Below are 21996 nucleotides of genomic sequence, written 5' to 3' on the forward strand. Positions count from 1 at the left end.
TGACGTGAAAATAACACAATTCAATCACCCAATGGAAGGGAAGGAATCCACTGATTGCGCAACAGACGTCTTCATCTGCTTCGTTGGTTTTTTAAAACTCAATTCTCGAATCTCCAAAGGAATAATACAAAGCTAATGAATGCAGTAGTGAACAATTTGAGTACTTATTACTGCCAACTGTACCACTAGCGTACACGGGATTTTTTTATTCGGAGTGGGCTGGAATTGTAAAAGTGAATATCTCATAGTTGCGTTCAAGGTATAGGCAGATACAATATACAATATTTTTTAAATTAATCGTTAAGTTAAAAAGAGTTAAGAAAAATTGTACAGGGATTATTTTTAAAGAGATTGCATTTACTGCTTTGTTTCTTTCCAGAGTTATTTACTTCTTCCATTTGATTTTTTCTCAAAATTTCGGGAGGGACTGTAGCCCCATCAGCCCCCTTGCGTACGCCAATGAATTGTACATAACTTACAGGCACAGGCCTATTAATTTTTGAGACGTGGCAACCTTATTCCTCTTGATACCTATGAGGCACAGTTGTACAGTGAGGCGAATGCCAAATTGGAAGTGGAGAGTTACTTTGCACACACCCTGCACTTTGCATAAATCAAACCAGTCCTATTTCCCTCTTCCAGTGGGAAAATTCAGATGAGGTGACCCCGCTTTTAAACGCTGTCTCGAGTTCCAGCGTAACTGTTGCGTGTCAGGCTGGAGGGTCCAGGGAACAGGAGGAGGGGTTGAGGTGGTCCTGGAAATTGGTTCGAGCGTGCGTTCCAGAGTCACGCATGCCAGATTCGCATTGAGTGCGTGGAATGTAGATTGCGTCCTCTATCGGCTACCTGGTCGTGCGAGTCCCCTTTACAAATGTTATGAATGTTTATACAGGGTGTATCATAAGTGATAGCGCAAACTGAAACGGTGAAAAGTACACGAGGCAATTGCGAATGTGTGGTTACGATCTCGCACTGACTTGATTGTGCACATCGTATGCTTTTAACGTGTGTGGTACCATAGTCCTGCTTAGTAACAATAACAGAATTAAAAGGTTCACTTCGCTAGGCATTACTGTTGCTCTTATTACCAAGGACAATTGTGCTGTACAATATGTTATATGTTCGGCAGTGTTCAGTTTTAAACAACGAAACCTCGGAGTGCGCAAGGAGACAAGCGTACGATGTGTACAACAAAGTCAGTGGAGGATCGTATCCACACAGTCGCAATTATCTCGCAAACAGTTCGTGTGCGACTCCATGTTCAATAATACTTTTGTGCTTCTATTATCGTTTACTTCACACACTTTTAGTTTGCGCTGTCACTTATGATATACCCTATATAGATGCTTTGGAAGTTAAACTATTGCGTAGACCATGATGGTCGAATCTGAACACTTCAAATTACATATTTCAAATATCGTTGCACCACGAATGTGCTAATCTTCCTTTCGAGATAGAAGCATTTTAATATTAAATTTTCCGGCAAAAAATATGTTTTACATTTAGAACAGTGGCAGCGCGATTGGGTGCCAAAACTGGGGGACAAGGACAGCTGATTTTTTCTTGGTAGACAAGGTTTAGCATTAAGAGCTCACTGTGCGGGGGCAAAAAGTTGCAGTGGGAGGGGGGGAGACAACCGCCTCCCTTGCCCCTCCCAATAGCCGCCACTGGTTTGGATAAATGTCATCGGTAAAACATGTCCCTACTTAAGAAAGTTTATTATGTTGTATAACTTAGCGTAGGAATTATCAACAAAAAGTAGTCACGAATGTGAAAAGTCAAAATTTGCACATGTGTGGCTTTGGCATTGCTGCGACGATATATAATTTAATTTCGGTAACAGTAATTGGTGTTAATTATTATAACGGCGTTGCAGTAACATGATAACTTTATACTGAAGGAGTGTTTCTTTTTAGGAAATAACACTATTATGGGGGAAAATATGACTCGTTTGCAGAGTAGCGTGCCCAAGTCAAGTTCGTGGGAGTCATAACCCCCTCCCCCCCTTTGGCTCAATATTCTTAAAAGAAAAATGCCAAATGGAGGAAAAGATATCAAAGTGAGGTCTGACTACTAAGAAAAAAATACACGTAACCCCTCCTCCCTTTTCGAAAATCCTGGGCACGCCACTGCGTTTGCAGCCCCCTCGAAAAAAAGTAGCTTGCTTGCCCCTCACCTGCTTGCGTCATAATGGCTCTTTTTCTTTCTTTTCAGAATGGAAGAACAGCTCTTCACTTGGCGTCATCTGCTGGCCACGCTGACGTCGTTGGTATCTTGCTCTCTTCCGGTTGTGGTGTGAATGCACGTGACCTGGTAAGTATTGGTTCAATGCTTTATAGCAGATTGTGCTTTTGAAAGTTATTAATTTCCAAGTAAAGAGATACCTACTTAAATAACTCCGTTATCATTATATAACTAAGAAGTTTCCATTTCTAGTTCATGAGAAATTATAGCGCAGTAAGTAACGTAAAGGGAGGGTGCAATGAGTGTGTAACTCGCACCGTTGCTGTAAGAACCAAATTCAACAATAGATGGCAGTGTTTAAAATATTTTTTTTAAATGGTAATTTATGGTTTCATGAATACACTCCTTAAATCTCAGGATATACGTATATAATATTTATTTTCATCATAGTATCAGTAACTGTCTTTTGGCTATCTTATGCTGGGTTTCCGACCCTTTGTGATAAAAATGGCTGGTATTTCTAATAAATAATTTTGTAAGAAAACTATTAATTGTAGCCTACAAGCAAAAAGAAAAAAAGTGTAAATTTTATGTAAAAATCAACCCCGAGTCCACCATAGTACCTATTTTGGGGAAGCAGAAAAGGTTTAAGTAATCTCCGTCTCATTTTCACTCAATGGGTCACTAGGTGCCTGGGCTTTTCTAGTATCGATGAAGTTTTTTGAATAATGTGAAAGTTTGTGCATAATGTAAAATTGAATGTGAAGAGAATTTGTCATGAATCCAGTGATTTGTCCACACTCTCCTAACACCCCCCCCTTTCTAATTTCCTCAGCACCGCCTAAAATTTTTCACAATTGGCCAATTTTTGAACATTTGGGCTCGAAATTTACCCTAAATAGGAACTTACACCCTCCCAGATGGAACATTCTGGACAAACCACTGGTTGAATCCGTTGTACAACAAGAAACGAAACCACAAGTTACATTGTGCAAGAATGATCTGTAAATTTTTTTCCATCATGCAGGCAGGATGCACAGCGCTTCAAAGGGCAGCGGCTGACGGCCACCTCGAAGTAGTGAGGCAACTCATCAAGTATGGCGCTGATGTCAACTACCAGGACAATGTGGTAAGTGTCAGTTATTCTGTCTTGCTTCAATTTTCAGTGCACATGACGTATGCATGTATTGAGAAATGTGCTTCTCATTTGTTTTCAAAGAACCTGTAAATAAACACTATCGAGAGATGGCGCTAACAGTAATTGTTCAATCGAACCCTTGTAGAACGGGCAATTGAAGGAGTTAAACACGTAAATTTACACTGATATTCCGGCAAAATATCATGTACATTGTTGGAAAATTAAAGAAAATAGTATATTGTGGCAGAGTGTTGAACATAACCGGTTCATTTCAACACTACCGTGTATAATCTTATACGTATAGAATATAATAAAAATGGAAAGCAAGGAAATACAGAGAGAGACTATGTACCATGACAGAGAGACACCATACATCCTAGCATCTTTCTGTGAGTGACTGTGACCAATTTTGCAGACGCAAAGAAAGATGAATCAACAATCTTGTCGATAAACAGAGCCTCGGATCAGTGGCGGCGACTGGGTACCAAAACCGGCGGGGGCAAAGACAGTATATTTCCCTTTGCAGATAAGGTTTAGCATAGTGTGGGGGCAAAAGTGGGGGACAACTGCCTCCCTAATTGCCGCCACTGCTTCGGATTATACTTCCTTGACTCTATCTTCATTAATTTCGCGATTAGCCAAAAGTGGCATAGAAGCGAAGTAAAATAAAACAGATCAATTAAACCAAAATAATCTTCATTACATGTACAGTGGGATGCATAAGTATTACCAAGCAAATTGTTCATCACCATGTTTATAATATTTGTTTTACACAATGAGAGCTTCAAGAACTGAAACAAAACGCCAAAAAGCTGCTGACAACCTCTGCGTCACTATACGTAAAAATCCAATTCTTAAAAAACGTAGGATGCAAGAGAAAATTTAGTGAAAAAGGCCAATCATAATTTGCTGAGAAATACTTGTGCATCTCACTGCGCCATGTTTCATTACACTTGGGAGTTTAGGAGCCACAACTATGTTCATCGTCTACGCGTAATCACGAGAATATTTCATTCTGTTTGACACTTGTAATTGTAACGTAGGATAATTCAAGTTCAATTACATTAACAATGTCCGTTGATAAGCTCACGAACGTCGCCATAGTCTTTATCGTGTACACATCGTGAATGCAAACAATCGTAGACGCACAACACTGATCGTAAGTCGCGTTAACACTGTGGAGCTACAAATTGACACTTGGGGATTACACAGCAGCAGCAGGTGAGTCGAAAATTCGTCGAGTCGGTACAAATTTGGATATTAATATTGTTTACTACAGAGGGACATTGTTAATAATTGTTATTAGTAATATTCATTACATAATACATGTGTGTAATGTACAGTGCGTTCGTTTTGACTCTGGGCCGAGATAGCGTGTGAACAACTTTGCACAACTCTTATAAAACATGTTACTACTCGTTGTGCAATATAAATAGAAATGTCTACATGCCAAAGATATGTGAGAGATGTTACGGGACGAAAATGCCGGCATCTGCTCAATCTCACGCGCTATCTCGGCCCAAACGAACGCATTGTATGGGTCATAGGTACATAGGCCAGTAGTTATTGTACACTCGCCTCACTTAGTACTCCGGCAGTTTGTGTCTTTATACAGCATATTTGCAGAAGATACAATTCAACACACAAGTGTGTCAATGTACGCTGTATAAAACACAACTTATTACTAACTTCGTTGACCCTGTACTACATATAAACATGAAACCGATTGTAATCTACAGAGAAAGTTTTCTGAATAAATAATTTGGAGGGTTGTTATAATATTAAAGTAAAATTTCCTTTAAGCCACGTTTGATTTTGAAGAGCACATGGAAGTTTCTGAAAGACCAATAACCCCCAGGTCCCGCTTAACGACGCCCCTGCTATACATGTCACTAAATTTAAATTAATTAATTAGCAGTTTGCAACAATACTAAAATATTTATTAACACGAACCACTACAGTTAAAAATGGCGGCGATAGACCAGGAAGAACATTATACGCTACATGGATTCGGCAAAATTTATTTGTATCACAGGAATAAACCTCCACAAGTTTGAAACAAAACAATCGTACTACAAGCGTTGAAATGTCTTGTCGTTTTCCATATTAATATTAAAAGAGAGATTGCGTTTAGCATTTGTGAGATCTAACGCACGCGACTTTTTGAAATGGATGGCCATTGTACTGGCTGCCAACATCCGGGGCTCAGTCGGCGTGCCAATTAGATCTTCCCTCGCATCGCGTTCCCAGGAACAGAAATTGAATTCATGTCACGTTCCTCTGTTCCATTGTCCTCGAGTTGAACTTGTACCTCAACCCAGGCTCCTCTTTAATATGTGAGAACAGAAGTATCAGCTCGCTGGCATGGCATGTTATTGTTTACAGGACCACCATGTTACTTTCATGTAAGAGGGGGGATGCGTGATTTCAGACGGAAATCCTTTGGTAGTTAAATTAAGGCAGGCACGTATCCATAGGGGGGCTCATGGGGTTTGTCCACTAAAAAAAATCGATTTATACTAGACAAAATTAGTGTTTTTGTGGGGGGGGGGGCGGTTGTGACCTTAATTTAACAATATTACAAGTGAACTTTCTGATTACGTGATGAACATGAGCTATTGCTTCCATGTTTGGTTCACTGACTTTTAATTATTTTATTATTATTATTATTATTGTCATTTTTGGGTGCGTCAGCACTTAAAGGCTATTTTGCACCCGTCACGTTATACCGGGTCCAGCCCCTTATCTTATCGAAAACATATAATAATAACACAATTGTTCCACAACTATAATAATAATGTCGTTAGCTTAAACATTCTGACCGGTTAAAAGCTGAGGCTGTAAAGGGGCACTCAGCACACACAAGGACAAAATACAGGACACCACACAGAATTATACTGGCCATAGTGCCAGTCGCCAGAACCTCGTAAGTCTGCAAAATGCAGTCCAGGGTGTACTACGTGGAAGTGAGGTTGATTTTTGGGCGCCCTTAGCAGAAGGTCGCCCCTCACTGACTTTTAAATATTCAAGTTATGCCTGAATCACACGAGGATAGATTTCTTCTGGATTTTCCAGTTGAGCTTGGACTAGTTGTGTGGTACTGGCTGATTTGCTATTGCTCGCCTCGCACGATACTTGTCGGTATAATTTTGTTCCCACGGGAGGGCATTGCGCAAAGCAGACAAGCTAAGAGAGATGGACGAGCGATTTCAAGAACGTTGTAGGAAAGTAACTACTGCCGTTATTAAAATTTAAAATAGAAATAATTAAAGTAAAACTATGGGCTAGAAATTGGCTCGAAAGAAAATCTGGTAATCATGGTATGAATATTCACACATGAAATTTGCAGGAGTCATTCATAATAGTAATATTTTGTTCAACTAAGTATGTCAAACATTTAATACACTGGTAATAATCATCGATAAACTACTAGAGATCTCAGCTCCCCATAAATAGAATGGATACCGATCGTCGATTCTGCCATCTAGCGTGACAGTTTAGAAACAACTCGAGACAAATAGTCGAATCGACTGCTCATAGATGTCGCTAACATCGCCGACCTCAGCCGAAGACCACAAGAAATGTCATAAAGTTTCACTCCATGGTAATAATAAGAATTTTTCATTTGTCTTCTACAAATCTCATTGCTTTGGATAACTTCCTAAATATCACTGAACACGAATGGACACCATCTCTGTTGTTTTTTCTTTCATCGAGCAGCGAACAAAAAGAACCAACACCTGGAAATCACAGACAAAACTTTCCCTTGCCAAACTCACAGATTATCTTCACATGACCAAACTTTCGCTCTCATTGGCTGTTCCACAGAATCTAGCAGAGAAAGCCAGTTGCAATTAGAACACTGTCTAGTCTTCAAAACCAGTGTAGCAGCCCGCCTGGCAGTCATCATTTCCAACCAAATAGCTAGTCCAGCACCAAGTAGGCCATTCATACTTGGTACAAACACATCTATATCTACAAAAGCAGCACAATAAAAGCGAGCCAATTCATGCCCTTATTACTATTTAAGCATCAATTAAAATAGTAATGCACAATTTGCAACACTTAAGCTTCTGTTTGTACGCTATTAGAATAGGAAAATATAAATGCAGAAATTATTATAATAAAAAGGAATATTGCCAAGTTAAAAATATAAATAATGGAAACGATAAAATAGAAGTAAAAGTAAAGGAAAATCTACTCGTTGTAAGGAAAATATTGTGTAAAAAAGATGGAGTTAAAAGTTATATTGTGCTGTACAAAAAATAGAAGTGGCCAGGGTAACAAAATAAAAAAAACAAAGTAGGAAATAAAAAGATTCAGTGAATTAGAAAGAGAGTGAAAATAACAAAAATGATGCAGTTGTAAAAGAAAAAGACAGATAAGAGTAAATAAAAGGTAAAATAGGACTGAATCAAGAACAAAGGACAAAGACAATGTGAAGAGCACGAGTTTGAATGCATAAAAAAGAATCTGTCAAGGAGAAGACATATAAAAAGATACTTTAGACGTGTGCGGACAGTGAAACAATGCTTATTCTCAGCTCTTAAAAAGTCATGAAGACATCGTCATGCTCTGACGCCTTCCAAAACTTCGAACGTGCGCCTAACCAGTCAGAAACTGGATTCTGACGATATTTTAACCTTTGAGGACGTGCGCAAGCACTCGAAACACGAGCCCAGCGCCATCTGAAAACCAGATCGTGTGGCAAGGACCTGGCTACACTGAGTAGGGAGAGGAATAGGAGTGGTCAATGCCAATGATGGACCTTGAACTTGACTGAAAGCGAAAATTTCAACAGTATGTTGTCCTGCAAGAACAGAGCTGATAAGGTCCACGAAATTTTACTGGAAAGAAAAAAAAACGATGAATTAAATTGTGAATTTCAAACCGAAATGAATATAATCTGATAAAATAAATGAACATATTTATATGATAACTGAAACAATGTTTTTTTTAAGGGGACTGTGCTATTATGGAGGAAAATGTGCCTCGTTTGCCCCCCCCCCCTTGGAAAAAAATACCTTGCTTCCCCCTCCCTGGAAAAATCCTGCGGACGTCCATTCCATGCACATTATATGGTGAATCTGAATGATGATGAACCCACTCCAACCTCTCAGGTTCTTCTGGCAGAGTTACTCTTGGGAACGAGAGGCCCTGTGTGAACTATATCCGCGAGGGCTTTATGTTGTGAAAAGATACACAACTTCAGTTTCTCGTAAAATCCTACACAATGGTTGTAACGTGTTTCGTAACTACTACTAACTGATCGGTTAATTTGGTTTATTTACTTCCCTTTTCTGCCGTGAAAATAAGGATGAGTGATGATATGATGAAATTGTTGAAGGGGGACTCACAAAGATCACCCATGCCCAAGGCGGGATTCTAGCGTCGTAGCGCGCTGTGCTAACCACTCCGAGGTCGGTCGGTTTCGTTGTGCACCACCGACAAAATTTAACACTGTGTAGATTGTTATTTAGTATTGCTTTTCTGTCACTTTTGGCTAATCGCGAAGATGTCATGACGAAAATTATTATTAAGGGACAATCAACAACCACGCCCAGACCGAGATTCCAACCCGGAACATCGACAGTGTGTAGAGAACACGAAGACAAAAACATTTTCTTAATTACTTTTCTGCGTACAAACCGTAATAACTAGGGCTGTGTTCTGCGAGCTGAAAAATCGTCAAACTCTGCAAAATAAACCGTGCACGTTTGATAAAATTTCCGTAACTATGGTCTAAACTATAACAAATTAATAAATTATTTATTCCCAAGATTTATGTAATATTAGAATACTAAAAGAGAAGCGAAACCAATAAAAAATATGAAATTTGAAAGTACCTAGGTATGTTAGAACTATCTGAGTATCAGCACCATCTTCTGGGATTTTCCCACATATTTATTGCTGGTTCACTTTACAAGCCCTTAGTTGCAATATGCCATGATTATCTTGTGCAAATTGCCAAATGTAAATGACAGACTATCGTTTGCGAACAAAGTCTTGTAGGATAGGATGCATAAGTATTCCAAAGCAAATTGTCCATCGCCATGATTATTTCCTGTGTTACGTCATGAGAGCTTCATGAATTGAAACAAAATTTCAAACTATAGCTACTGACAACCCCTGCACCAGCATACGTCAAAATGCACGTAGTATACAAGGAAAATGTGTGAAAATATTCATGGACAATTTGCCGAGCAATACATGTACATCCCACTGTATTTCAACTTCGACTGGCACAAGAGGAGCAAATGTAATTTACTTTGGAAATAACTAACAACTATCCCCACTTCAATTTGTCCTCATCTTGACATTTGAGGGGAGGTTTTGCCCCCTAAAACAGTTTTTAGCCGAAACAAAAAATACGTATTCTTCCTTTAGGCCCTTCTATACACCTTCCAAGTTTCATGGAAATCGGAGGGGACACAGGGGTCAGATCCCCACTTCAATTTGTCCTCATCTTGACATTAGAGGGAGGTTTTGCCCCCTAAAACAGTTTTTTAGCCGAAACAAAAAAACGGGTATTTCTTCCTTTGGGCCCCTCTATACACCTGCCAAGTTTCGTGGAAATCGGAGGGGGACACAGGGATCAGATCTCCACTTCATTTTGACATTTGAGGCAGGGTTTTGCCCCTAAAACCGTTTTTTTAGCCGAAACAAAAAACACGTATTTCTTCCTTTGGGCCCCTCTATACACCTGCCAAGTTTCATGGAAATCGGAGGGGGACACAGGGATCAGATCTCCACTTCATTTTGACATTTGAGGCAGGGTTTTGCCCCTAAAACCGTTTTTTTAGCCGAAACAAAAAACACGTATTTCTTCCTTTGGGCCCCTCTATACACCTGCCAAGTTTCATGGAAATCGGAGGGGGACACTGAGATAACCTCCGTTGTAAGTGAAAGAGGTGATAATTCTTGCCTTGAAAAAAGGTAAATATGCTGAATATGACCGACAACTGGTTAAAATATGCTGCATCAAGCAGAAAATGGTCAAATATGCATACATTATGATGTAACAAAGCACATTATTTTAATCATATTTTTCATAGCAATACTTTCTCTATATTTCAGGAAGTCATGGACATTCTATCCTATTCTTAATAACTTTAAGATAAGACTGGTGGTTTAATCTACTCATAGATGTATTCTCTTTCGTTTTAGCATGGCAACACTGCCTTGCACGAAGCTAGTTGGAAGGGCTACAGCAGGACAGTGGCAGCTCTTGGAAGGGCGCGTGCCAATCTTCACCTGAAGAATAGGGGCGGATTCGCTGCCCTTCACCTCTGCTGCCAGAACGGGCACAACCAGAGTTGCAGAGAGCTTCTGTTAGCTGGGTGCGACCCTGACCTTCAAAATAATGTACGTACCATTAGGGTAGCTGGAATGGTGCAAGCAGGAAAGAAGTAAAAACAAAGCAGTTATTCTCCTTGTTAGAATTCGTATTAACAGTCTGTCATTAATTGCTTTATATAAATTAGTTTCATTCATGCCCGGTTGGACAATTGTTTGTTTTAATTGGAATGACTGAAAATATATCTGAAAACATAATCTCCACATTTGACTTTTCTTTCAGTATGGGGACACCCCATTACATACAAGTGCCAGATACGGACACGCGGGAGTTACAAGAATATTGATAAGCGCCGAGTGCCATGTGTCGGACCAAAATAAGGTGTGTACATTGCTTGAATTCTTTAAATCTTCCTATTTTTATTTAATTTTGTAGCACAGAAGTTATGCATATCAGTCAAGATGGAATATATGCTCAAGTTGGTCTGTCTATGATATCCTAGTGTGTTGACATTACGTGGATGCCTTTGATTGTCAAGAATATTATAATTTTAATAGTTTTATTCAATGAATTTTCCGTATAGCGTTAATTTATGTTACAATTTCACTGGGAAAAAGTTACTCCAAATTATTGTGTTGTGAAAATTTGTGAGGGCCTCCAACTGTCATCACAAGAAATTTCTGGAATACAAGAAGAGTGTCCGACACTTTATTTATAAGAACTCTTTGAATAGGCTCTACTTCATCTGCGCTGTGCCCACCTGATGGGTGCATAATGGGTAAGCCGATGAAGGGTAGTGAATGGGTATTGGTTGGCACGAAATGACGCCACATGGATGGATGTTGAGAAAGAGGCTGTAACGACAGAACATTATGTTTTATAATTTCTATATTTCTATCTTTTCTAGAACGGAGATACTGCGCTTCATATAGCAGCGGCAATGGGTCGTCGAAAACTAACACGTATTTTGTTAGAAGCTGGTTGCGATAAGAATTTATGCAATAAGGTAGGTTCAATGCTTTAGTTTTTGTTCAGAGATGGTGCAACTAATAGTCACAATGGTTGTCATCTCCTTTATTAATACATACATTTTTGTTTTAATGGCATAATAGTGCAATCTATGTAACTACATATTATTCTCATTTTCTCAATGAAAGAGTGAAGTACTTTCATTTTCAAAGTTTAAATAAATCAAATAGATGTAGATATACACAATTTAAATATAAAGTTTTGAATGGAAATGCATGTTTCTGTCTTCGTTGGTTGGTGCTTGTGTCTTAATTTACTTTAACTTGTTTTCCTTCTGCAGCAAAATGAAACTGCGAGAGATATTGCAATCAGAAAGGATCTGAAAGAGATCATCCAGATCCTGGACAGCCCTCCCCCTCTCCCGCAGACGAAGTTGAGGGAGAGCAGTAGACGAAAACCCAACGACAAGAAACGGGAGAAGAACGGAAGCGGCACAAGCAGCAAAGACAGCGGATCGAGGCACAAGGATAAAAAGAAGGTAGGCTTTCGTTTGAACACAGGGAGAAGGAAGGCTGACATTTGAACACAGGGAGAAGGAAGGCTGACGTTTGAACAGAGGGAGAAGGAAGGCTGACGTTTGAACACAGGGAGAAGGAAGGCTGACGTTCAGTGGCGCAGCCACAGGGGGGTATTGCCCCCCAATCTTGGACTGAAATGAGTTCTAGGGGGGGCAAGGGGGGCAAACGTTGACAGCCAAGTGTACCTGCAGGGGACAATTACCACCCACAACTTCAAATTTTATGCAAATAAAAATACTTTTCGTAAAATTTTCTTGCTCATTTGCTCGCAATGCCTGCTTTTCTTAGTCTTATCAAGTTCAGAACCGTAGCTAGGGGACGGCGGGAGACGGCCCAGGGCGCCGAACGATCTAAATGAAAATAAGTTGTAAGATTGATTGATTGGTGGTTTTAAGTCCCGTTTACGCACAGAAAGGTTAATCGGGTCTGGACCTACCGTTTAAAGTGTGATCCGAACCACTGTGCCTCCACCGGATATCGAACCCGGGGCCCCTTGATCACAAGGCGACGATGTTACTACTACACCATCGGGGAGGCACAAAAGTTGTAAAAGAGAGAATGCATTGGCGTCCCGTGAAATTATTTGTGCCCTATTAAATGAATATAGATTACAGCCTGCGAAAGAAAGTGGATCCAAAAACTTTCTTGCTCGCTTCACTCGCAATTTATCATTGTTCTCTGTAATGCATTGTAAATTTCTAGACAGAGAATTGAGACTTGTCTTAATTGGTTTTGTTGTAAATAGATGAACAATTGTTTTGAGGAAAGGGAACGGGCATATTTGAGAAAGAATTTACGTAATTTTTCCTGTTGCTTTATTGTGAGATGGATGAATTAGATGTGTAATGTATTTAAATAATATATGTTTTATATAATATGTATTAAAGAAACTTTCAATACCTACACAATTTAGTGTCCACGTCGCTCCATGTTGCATATGTGTGAAGCAAATATCGTGCATGAAAGTTATACATGTTAATGTAAAAAAAGAATTATATCTGGAATGCATTTATCAAGCATTTTCTGTCTTTGAAAAATTGTTTGCGTTTTTGTTTTCCATTATAAATGTGAAATTGAAGGTGTTGAAAAAATAATTCAAATAGTTTGTTCGAACACAAATGCTTCAGCATCATCTTCTACCCCCTTTTTGCATAATTTACGAGGGTAATAACGTCTTTGATACTACTACTACTACTACTAATATAATAATAATAAGAATGTGTAATTTGAGTGAAAATATTGGAACATTTCGCGGTGCACCTGCAAGCCAGCCAAGGCCAGGGACGCCGACTTGTCAAAATTATTGGGGGGGACCTCTGATCACTGAAATAAATTAATGAATGACTCACTCCCTCCCTTTTTTAAGTTTTGGCCTCAGTGTTCGGAATCACGTAAAAGCCCATGAATACCTAAAAAAAAATTTCATCTACAGTTCGAATGCAAAATGTCAATTGTTCCCGGATGGATATGTCACAAGTTTCGTCAACCATAATAGCAAAATATTCCCAACTTTTAATATCTGCTACCAAGGAGCTCAAAACAGATCTCCCTAATATATCAATGATCTCGTTCTGAATGTCATGTGAGAGCCATTTGTAGCCCGAACGTCCCATCCACTCTCCTAGTTTATGCACATCGTCTTTTGAAACGCTTTTTAGTAAAAATGTTAACAATATTCATAATTATATACTTAGTATATAGTAATAAGTCATGTTTTTTGCTGTCTCTGGTCATAGCCTCCCCAAAATTCATGGTTTAGCGGTCTCAGCCCTCCCCCCCCCACACACACACAAATTTGATGGTCTAGAACATTTCAAATGTGTATTTAAAGTTAAGTTCATGTGGCACAATTCAGAGTAAACTTTACAAGAGAAGCAAAATAATACATTAGATTCTCTTAAGCAAAATTATTTGGGGGCTCTGCCCCTACATCGATAACATTGGGGGGGGGGGCTCGAGCCCCCCAAGCTCCATGGAGTCGGCGCCACGGCGCAAACTTTGAAATCCACTGAGTTATGCTGTGCAAGTACAAAGCTGTAAAATTCCTCAGCATCAGGCTTGAAATGGTACTGCAATTAAAAATAAAATGGCGCGGTTTATCCTGAGCAATATTTAATGATGGAATACCTAGCAATTAATCTTGTAACAAGTAATTTTATCACCTAAAATTCCAAATAGTAAATTTGTTCACTATACCCTGTACCAGCTAACTGTAGACCAGGCAAACGAAAACAAGTCTCTGCGCAAGTAGTGACGCGAGACGGCTCCACCAATGGCCATTGAGAGAATCGGAATTGCGTAATGGACGATTGGAGTTTCCCGCTTTCCCTTCTCCAGGTCCGTGCGATTGGTTTAAGAATTTCTTAGGGAAATATTAGGGATAAAACAGCAAGAGCAAATTTTGACAACCCGTACATTTAGCGTACGGACCAGGGCCTGGACCGTACGTCCGTACATGCCATGAACGCCATGGCAACGCTGCGCTTTCATCACTCGATTTTCCCCCTCCTCCTCTGTCACTCCACAGTTAGCTGGGACAGGTTATATAACTTTGTTTAATGTATCTAATACATCGAGATACCTTGTGATCAAACTGAAATATGTAGTGTATGTATACGTTATTCTGTGGTTCGTCTTTAAAATTATATTTCTTTGTTTTCTCACTTACAGCAAAAGCATGCACACAAGGTTCAGTTTGAGAAATCGTCGGGGAAACAATGGTCCCCTTATGGCTGTCACTATTATCCGGACCCAAAACAATTTCCTTCGCCAAATCTAGACACACTGCCGCACGAGCCACTTATGAAAGGAGAGCAGTACTATCTGGATCTGGCAGGAAACATTCGAAAGGTATTTTTCATTGTTATATTTTCTTTAAAGGAACTTACTCTCATTTCTAAAGATAGTCTTTGTTTTCAGAAATAGCATTACTCTCAAATATTAAGGAAAGAGGCTTATCCAGAAAATTCAATCGGGGCTCAGTTACGTTATAGCAAAGCCGTACTGTAAGGAAATGAAGAATTGATTACGTTAATTAGGGGCAAAGTAAAAAAAAGAGCAATTGTCCTCTTTAAGAACGATATACGAGGGAAAAATGAAAAGTTTTGAGCCTCACAGGTGTTTGAGCTTCAGTTTCTCATTATGATTTCTCTACATAATCTCTATAATCGCCTATCCCTCTCAGACCAATGCACTTATGCATTCTGTGCTGAAGTTTATTTACAGTCATCTGGTAGAATGATTTGTCCTGAGCCTCACACCACTGAATGACCGCTTTCGTCCGTGTGGAAGTGACGTCCTCGAAGTGAATTCTTCATAGGAGGGAAAAGATGAAAATCTGACGGGGACAGGTCAGGGGAATAAGGTGGATGGGGAAGTGCGGTGAAGCCACACTCGACCAAAGCAGCCCGTGCAGTGAAGCCTTGCCGACAGAGATACCGAATCACGCCCCTGTCGGCCACTCTCTTCTCTGACACTTCATTCACTTTCAACCTGACAAAAAAAAAAAAAATAGAAGAAAACATGTGAATTTCATAAACGTTCGCACAGTTTGTCCTAAAACTCAAACTTCACATCCTCCAAAATTTTAACTACCTAGCATCATCACTTCTTCCATGTGAGGCTCAAAACTTTTCACTCTCCCCTCGCATGTGAGATGAAGGCATTTTCCGTTCGTATTAGGGCCCAGCCTCAACGGTGCATTCTAAGTTGAAAATTCAAGCACGTCAGATTGAAAACCACATATTTCTAACAACTTTCCCCTCTTTCAATTTTTCGCTATCTGCACCAATAACGGAGTTTTTTTGGGTGCCGGACTTTTGAATCACTTTCTGTATTCAGCATTGATTATTTTAGATCAGATAAGGTTTCGCAAACGTCTCGTTTGCATCATCAAGAAGGAACAGAGTTTGAAGGAAAACCTTGTATCGCGGATTAAGTAGTGTGCTGAATCAGTTCGAAGATGATTGTTGCTGGGGCAACTCTTCAGTTAATGGTATAATCTGCCACTAAGAATAGGCAAATTGTCCATTATTTTCGACCCTTTTTCTTCTACATTTCTTGAGTTTTTAAAGAATGAAATTTTACTTATGCTGGACAAGGCTGAATGAAAATGGTGGTGGACAATTTGCCTGCTCTTATCTTTGGCGCTGGCTGAATGTATTATTGAGTTTATGTACAGTGGGATCCATGAGTATTACCGTGAAAATTGTCCATGACTATTTTCATTTATTTTTCTCTTTCATCCTTTGTATTTTTAAGCGATGGATTTTATGTATGCTGGTGCAGAAGTTGTCAACAGCTTGTTTTGAGTTTTCCTTTAATTCTTGAAGCTCTTATTGGGTCAAATAAAGTGCACGAACATGGTGATGGACAATTTGCACGGTAATACTCATGGATCCCACTGTACAGGGCACGCTTTAATCTAATGCAATGTTATATTTGTTAAGAAAAGAGTTTCGTGTTTTATTCAAATGGTTCTTTCTGTTATGCTTTTGTATTTATACGTTTTGCCCAGAATCTCCACACTCCATAAGACCACATTCCTTTGATTTATCAGACAGGCTGTCGCTAGCGCACTAAAATCTTTTGTCACTTCTCAGCAGAGATTATCCAATGTTCAAACACTATACTAGGTACATTACTAACAGAATAATGCTTCTTATTTATTACAAATAACTTTAGCTATTTTAAAGTGGTACAGAAATGTTTTTCACATGTTTATGAGAAGGAATATAATTATGAGACTCCAATTAAATTAAAGAAAATACACTTTCAAAACTACAATTCTTTGATTTCTTTCTCTTTTCAAGGAGCAGTACAATACAGAACCGCATTAAATTCGCTAGAACTGTGTCTGTACGTCATCTATGATCGAAATTCAGAAAGTAAAAAAAATAAAAATGAATATAGGTTTAAATATAGATATTTTACCTTACGGGTACTTTAGCCAATATTCCTTTCAGAAATCTTGAATTGTCACATCCCTAATCCCTAAGGTGTAAGGTGCATTTTCCTTGTGTCTGTTCTCCAATATGACGTCATTTTCAGGGACCAATTGGTGTTGGGTACACCTGCTACTGCGCACCATTCTTCCGGCACATGGAGGCCCGTTTGGACAGGGACAAGCAGGAATTGAAGGACCACATAGACCTCGCCCACGAGAAACTGGACCAAAAGGTGGCCAATCTTGAGCAGAAGACCCAGGACCAGATCCAAGAACTGTCGCAGACGGTGTCCCAGGAGAAGAACCGGTGCGAAGAGAGGCATCTGTACCTCACCAAGTGGCTGCAGGGCGAGTTAGGTGGCCATCCGGAAGACCGAGCGCCGTTGCCGATCCAGAGGACGAGAAGTCTGGAGCTGCTTCTGGACGAAGGTCCCAGAGAACATTGGAGAGCACATGGTGACGCCAACTCAGCCGACGAGCTGGACGACCATGTGAAGTGGGACGGTCGACGAGTGAGAAGGATAGCCTGGAAGGAGCATGGACATCCCGAAGGACTCGAACAGAACACCTGGAGGAGCCACAGGCACCACAATTACAACGCCCAGGAACCCTACCCTCTGGAGCCTTACAATCAGGAAGAAACGGGTACCGTTGTCGAGTCCTGGCAGGGGCAGAGGCTGAAGGAGATGGACGACAGGAGCTCGGACTCTAGTGAAGGTGAAGAGGACCAAGTGACCATGTACTCCAGAGTGCATAACGTGGACTATGGCTTCACGAGGCAGCCATCGTTGAACAAAAGTTACTGTGCCATACCCAATAAGAATCCGGACTACGAGAACATAGTGTCATACAAGAATGGACAATACAAAGTGCAAGAGAGCCATAACCTACCCAACTATCCGTTGCATAGTCACATATCAGAGTATCCTGGTGAGGAATATCGCGCTTTGGACTTGGATCCACACAACGATTCTGGATACAGCACGAAGATCTATGGAAGTTCAAAAGGTCCGTCACCAGCCTTATCAGGTATGTTTTGGTTCCATTGTTATATCGAGCTGCCAGAGCATGGTCGAGAACGAAAACGTGCGGAGACATATCTCCATATCCCCTATATGGAATTCAGAGAGTATCTTTACACCACAGCCATAGAAGTCACTGTTCAAAGTAACAAGTTTAAAAGTTGTTTCAGTATAGTAAGAAGTCTTCGTAAAGTTTATTATACACCTTGATTTATAAAATTGTTCCTTCTGTAGTATAATTGAATGGCTCGGGGTGAGATACTGTCGAGCTACATTTATTTAAACTACGCACATTCTAAAAGGTCTGTTTGCTTTAAGTCCACTGCACTGGACTTAAAGTGGGATCCGATCCACTGTGTAATGCGCCTCCACCGGGGACCATACACTTTCATGTATACTAATGTCCAAAATTAAAGCAACAAACGGAAATTCGTTCCCGTGTGTCCATTTGACCACATAATACGATCAGGTGATAGTAATATTTATGATGTCATAGACAACTGGTTTAAGATAGAAAATAAACTAACCTTAATGTGCCAGGATTTATCAACAAAAAATCACGATAGCAGCAGGTTAAACTTGGCAAAGTTATCAAAAAAAAAAAAAATCACACGAGGAAAGGATTTCTGTTTGTTGCTTTAATTTTGGACACTAGTGTAGTTTGATTTGAAAGGCTTTGAAAGTCAGACATTTTCCATACATATTTTTTCAATGAGTTAAATTATAAAATATGAGTGGCAGAAGATGTTTTGAGTTCAAACGCTGATTTGTGGATTTTTTTGAAGTTTCAAGTTTGTGTTTCTCACAAGTACGAAAATGTGTCTTGGTATTATTTCAGCCCAACATCTTCATTTATATTACATACAAATCAAAGTATATATTTCATGTTTGTGCAATTATTTTGTTTCTTATCTTTTTTATATTTGTTTAGCATAGCTGCAACAATGACAACTAATAATAGATTCACAGCAAAAACAAGAAAGTAAGCACAATGGAAAATGTGCATGCTCTATCCAGAACTTTCTCTCTGGTTACTAGTTTTCAAACAACATGCCTAATGCAAGTTTAAGCAGTTGCAAGATCAAATGGTTTAAACTGTAATTAACTCGTTCAATGTATAGGGAGTGCATGAAAGTTTAATAGAATAGAAAGTTCTTTTCTAGGGGGTACATACTATTGTAGAGGGGAAATTATTTCATTTTATCTCAACATATCGTGTTCAGCAAAGCTCATCTTAGAGATGTAATTATTTTTCAGGTCAAGCTGACTGTATAAATGGACTTCCTCAAACTGCTTACACGTCACAACTGCCCAGCTTATACGAGAGAGCCTATCCAAGTGGGGAACGTCAGACGTCACACAACATAGGAGCAGCTAGTTTGGTCTAAACTTTTCATTCGTTTGTCATCGTTTCTTTTGTCCATTTGTGCTTCACGTGTTAGACACTGTCAGACAGTTGCTAATACAGGTAAACAAAACCAAAGTTATACTCGAAATCATACAAAAATCATCGACTATACTAGTGTCTTTTGCAGATTTTCTTCTGAAAAAATAAATATATGAGTACCTGGTCATTTGTGTAGAGTCCCTCGGAGGAATACGCCCAACTTCTTTTTTTTTGGCGGTTTATAGCTTCGCGAAATGAAGGAGTGTCGCAATGAAAAGGATGTCAAATGAAAGCTACATGTTTTGTTATTGTTACCTATAAGTTTTATTACTGTAGCAAAAGAACCATAGAAAAATAAACAGATGAACGTCAATTTGGGCAAATCACCCCGTGTTCAGGGTAAAATGTCCACCCATTAGGGGTAAAATGCCCAATACAAGAAACAATCGTTGACATACGATTTAAAGGAAAATAATACACAGCATTAACTGGAAGATTATTAAAGTTTGTTTCGTAAACAGAACATCATTTGTACAGACAAGCACAGCGATTCTAACAACATTTATTTTGAATTTACCATAGCCTCTTTTACTGTTTACATTTGTGAGAAATTGCATTGCACTTTGGACACATGAACGTGAATTACATATTTCACCACATACTACAACGAATACACTGGATCCAGTCACATTGTAGTCCTTTCTTATAATAATAATGCCCATGGGCATATTGTACTTAATTTCTGTGGGCATATCACCTAACAGCTACAAGCAGAAAATTGAATCACTGGGTTGGCAACTCTGAGCACCATGCGGCAGTTTCACTCTGCAGATGTGTTTCCCTGACTATTGATCTTTACACCAAATATAATTCAGTTTCTTTCTCTCTTGGGAATATTATTCCACACAGTTAATACAGCAACGTCCAAAAAATTAGTACCTCAAAACTTTAGGACTAAAAATGGTAAACGTTGTAAGTGGCAAAAGCAAAAGTGTTGGGAAATCGCATCGTTCCGCACATCAGCCCGTAAGAACGTGCACACTAGTGACCTCTTTACATGCCCTTTGAACTACTTAGAGGGCTACAACCCACATTTCACGTTTACCACATTATAAAGCATGGCACATTTCACAGTTTAACGTGGAAGACGGTGTTTGAATTATTGTGGCACTTACAGCGTTTACCAATTTTAGTCTTCAATTGTCTTCTTACCTCATGAAATTAACCCTGAATGGCTTCAGATTCTTCTCACAAGCTACAAACCTGCTGCCTCGTCTCACCACGGAGGGCGCTTTCAAACAAGAGTCGCAGAGTTGCCATAACATTAACGTTGGGCAAGATACGTAGGGGTGGGCATTTAACCCCGATGGGCATATTCCCCCGAGTGACTATTAGTAACGTGTTACGTGCTAGCTTATTTCAGCTTTATAAATCTTTAAAAGAACACAAGAGGTCAGAACATGGAACACTTTTTTTGTTCTACAGTTCTTTACTTCCCGTACTCTTGCACTTGTATTAATTTATGGTTACAGAGGCGGATTAACGACGTAATCTTAAGGGTGAAGGGGTAAATGACATTAATTCTGTAGTTCTCTGCCCCACTTCACCCTCTCTTAATCCACCCATACTGAAAAAAACTGCTTATAAAATGATTTAAAGGCATTTTCCAGGAAGCCACGTTGTTCTTCGAGTGAATAATTCTGGTTAATTCCAAACAGTAAGTTGGCATTTTGCAGTTATTCTTTCTAAAGGGCCTGTTCACGTTGCTCTTGTGGCCATCAGAGATAGTTTTTCAGTTATATCATAAAATTTACTACTTGAATGTTCTAACACTGAAAAACATTACATACAACTGTTTGACTACTGAATTTCTTCAAGTTTTATACTGTAATATAGTAAATTTTATCATATAAGTAGTTGTATTTACGGTGGGATAAACTCGAGAAAGGAAGAGCACCCCTCCAGCAGGTTTGGCTATACTTAAAACTTGCTCAACATGTTCATATGAGCTTTTTGCTCTAGTGTGGAACCCTGCATAATTCAAGATTTTTGTAAAAAAGCCCTCATGGATTCCATGAGAAAGGAAGAGCTCTCTCAGATTGATTTGTCTATACTTATAAAAGGTACTTCTGTGAGATTGTTGTCCATAAATTTGTTAAAAATATGCCCCTCTTGGCCATACTTAAAACTAGGCCACCCACACCCATACACACCCACCTATACACACCCACACCCACCCACACCCACCCACACATATTTACTTCCGGTCCACTTCCGGTCTACTTCCAGTCCACTTCCGGTCTACTTCCGGTCCACTTCCGGTCCACTTCCGGTCCACTTCCGGTTTGCCTACTTCCGGTCTACTTCCGGTCTACTTCCGGTCTACTTCCGGTCTACTTGTGGCCAAGTTGTGGCTTATTTCTGCTATTTTTATTCAGTATAAAGTTTTGATTTGACCCCCAAGAAATTGTATATA

General features: G+C 39.5%; 1 protein-coding gene across 1 annotated transcript in view; it reads left to right on the plus strand.

Moving 5' to 3' along the window:
• The window catches only part of dgo (ankyrin repeat domain containing protein 6 diego), a 57141-nt gene extending 35702 nt beyond the window's left edge, over window positions 1-21439 (plus strand). The window contains exons 3-11 of the mRNA XM_083142114.1: window positions 2215-2313; window positions 3212-3313; window positions 10490-10687; window positions 10902-11000; window positions 11527-11625; window positions 11929-12126; window positions 14837-15016; window positions 17216-18140; window positions 19391-21439. Of these exons, the coding sequence (XP_082998240.1) occupies window positions 2215-2313; window positions 3212-3313; window positions 10490-10687; window positions 10902-11000; window positions 11527-11625; window positions 11929-12126; window positions 14837-15016; window positions 17216-18140; window positions 19391-19521 (2031 nt within the window). The 3' untranslated portion in view covers window positions 19522-21439. The remainder of the gene's footprint in view (window positions 1-2214; window positions 2314-3211; window positions 3314-10489; window positions 10688-10901; window positions 11001-11526; window positions 11626-11928; window positions 12127-14836; window positions 15017-17215; window positions 18141-19390) is intronic.
• The last annotated feature ends 557 nt before the right edge of the window (window positions 21440-21996 follow it).

This window comes from Lepisma saccharinum, chromosome 20, assembly GCF_977018435.1.
Source record: "Lepisma saccharinum chromosome 20, izLepSacc3.1, whole genome shotgun sequence".
NCBI lineage: Eukaryota > Metazoa > Arthropoda > Insecta > Zygentoma > Lepismatidae > Lepisma > Lepisma saccharinum.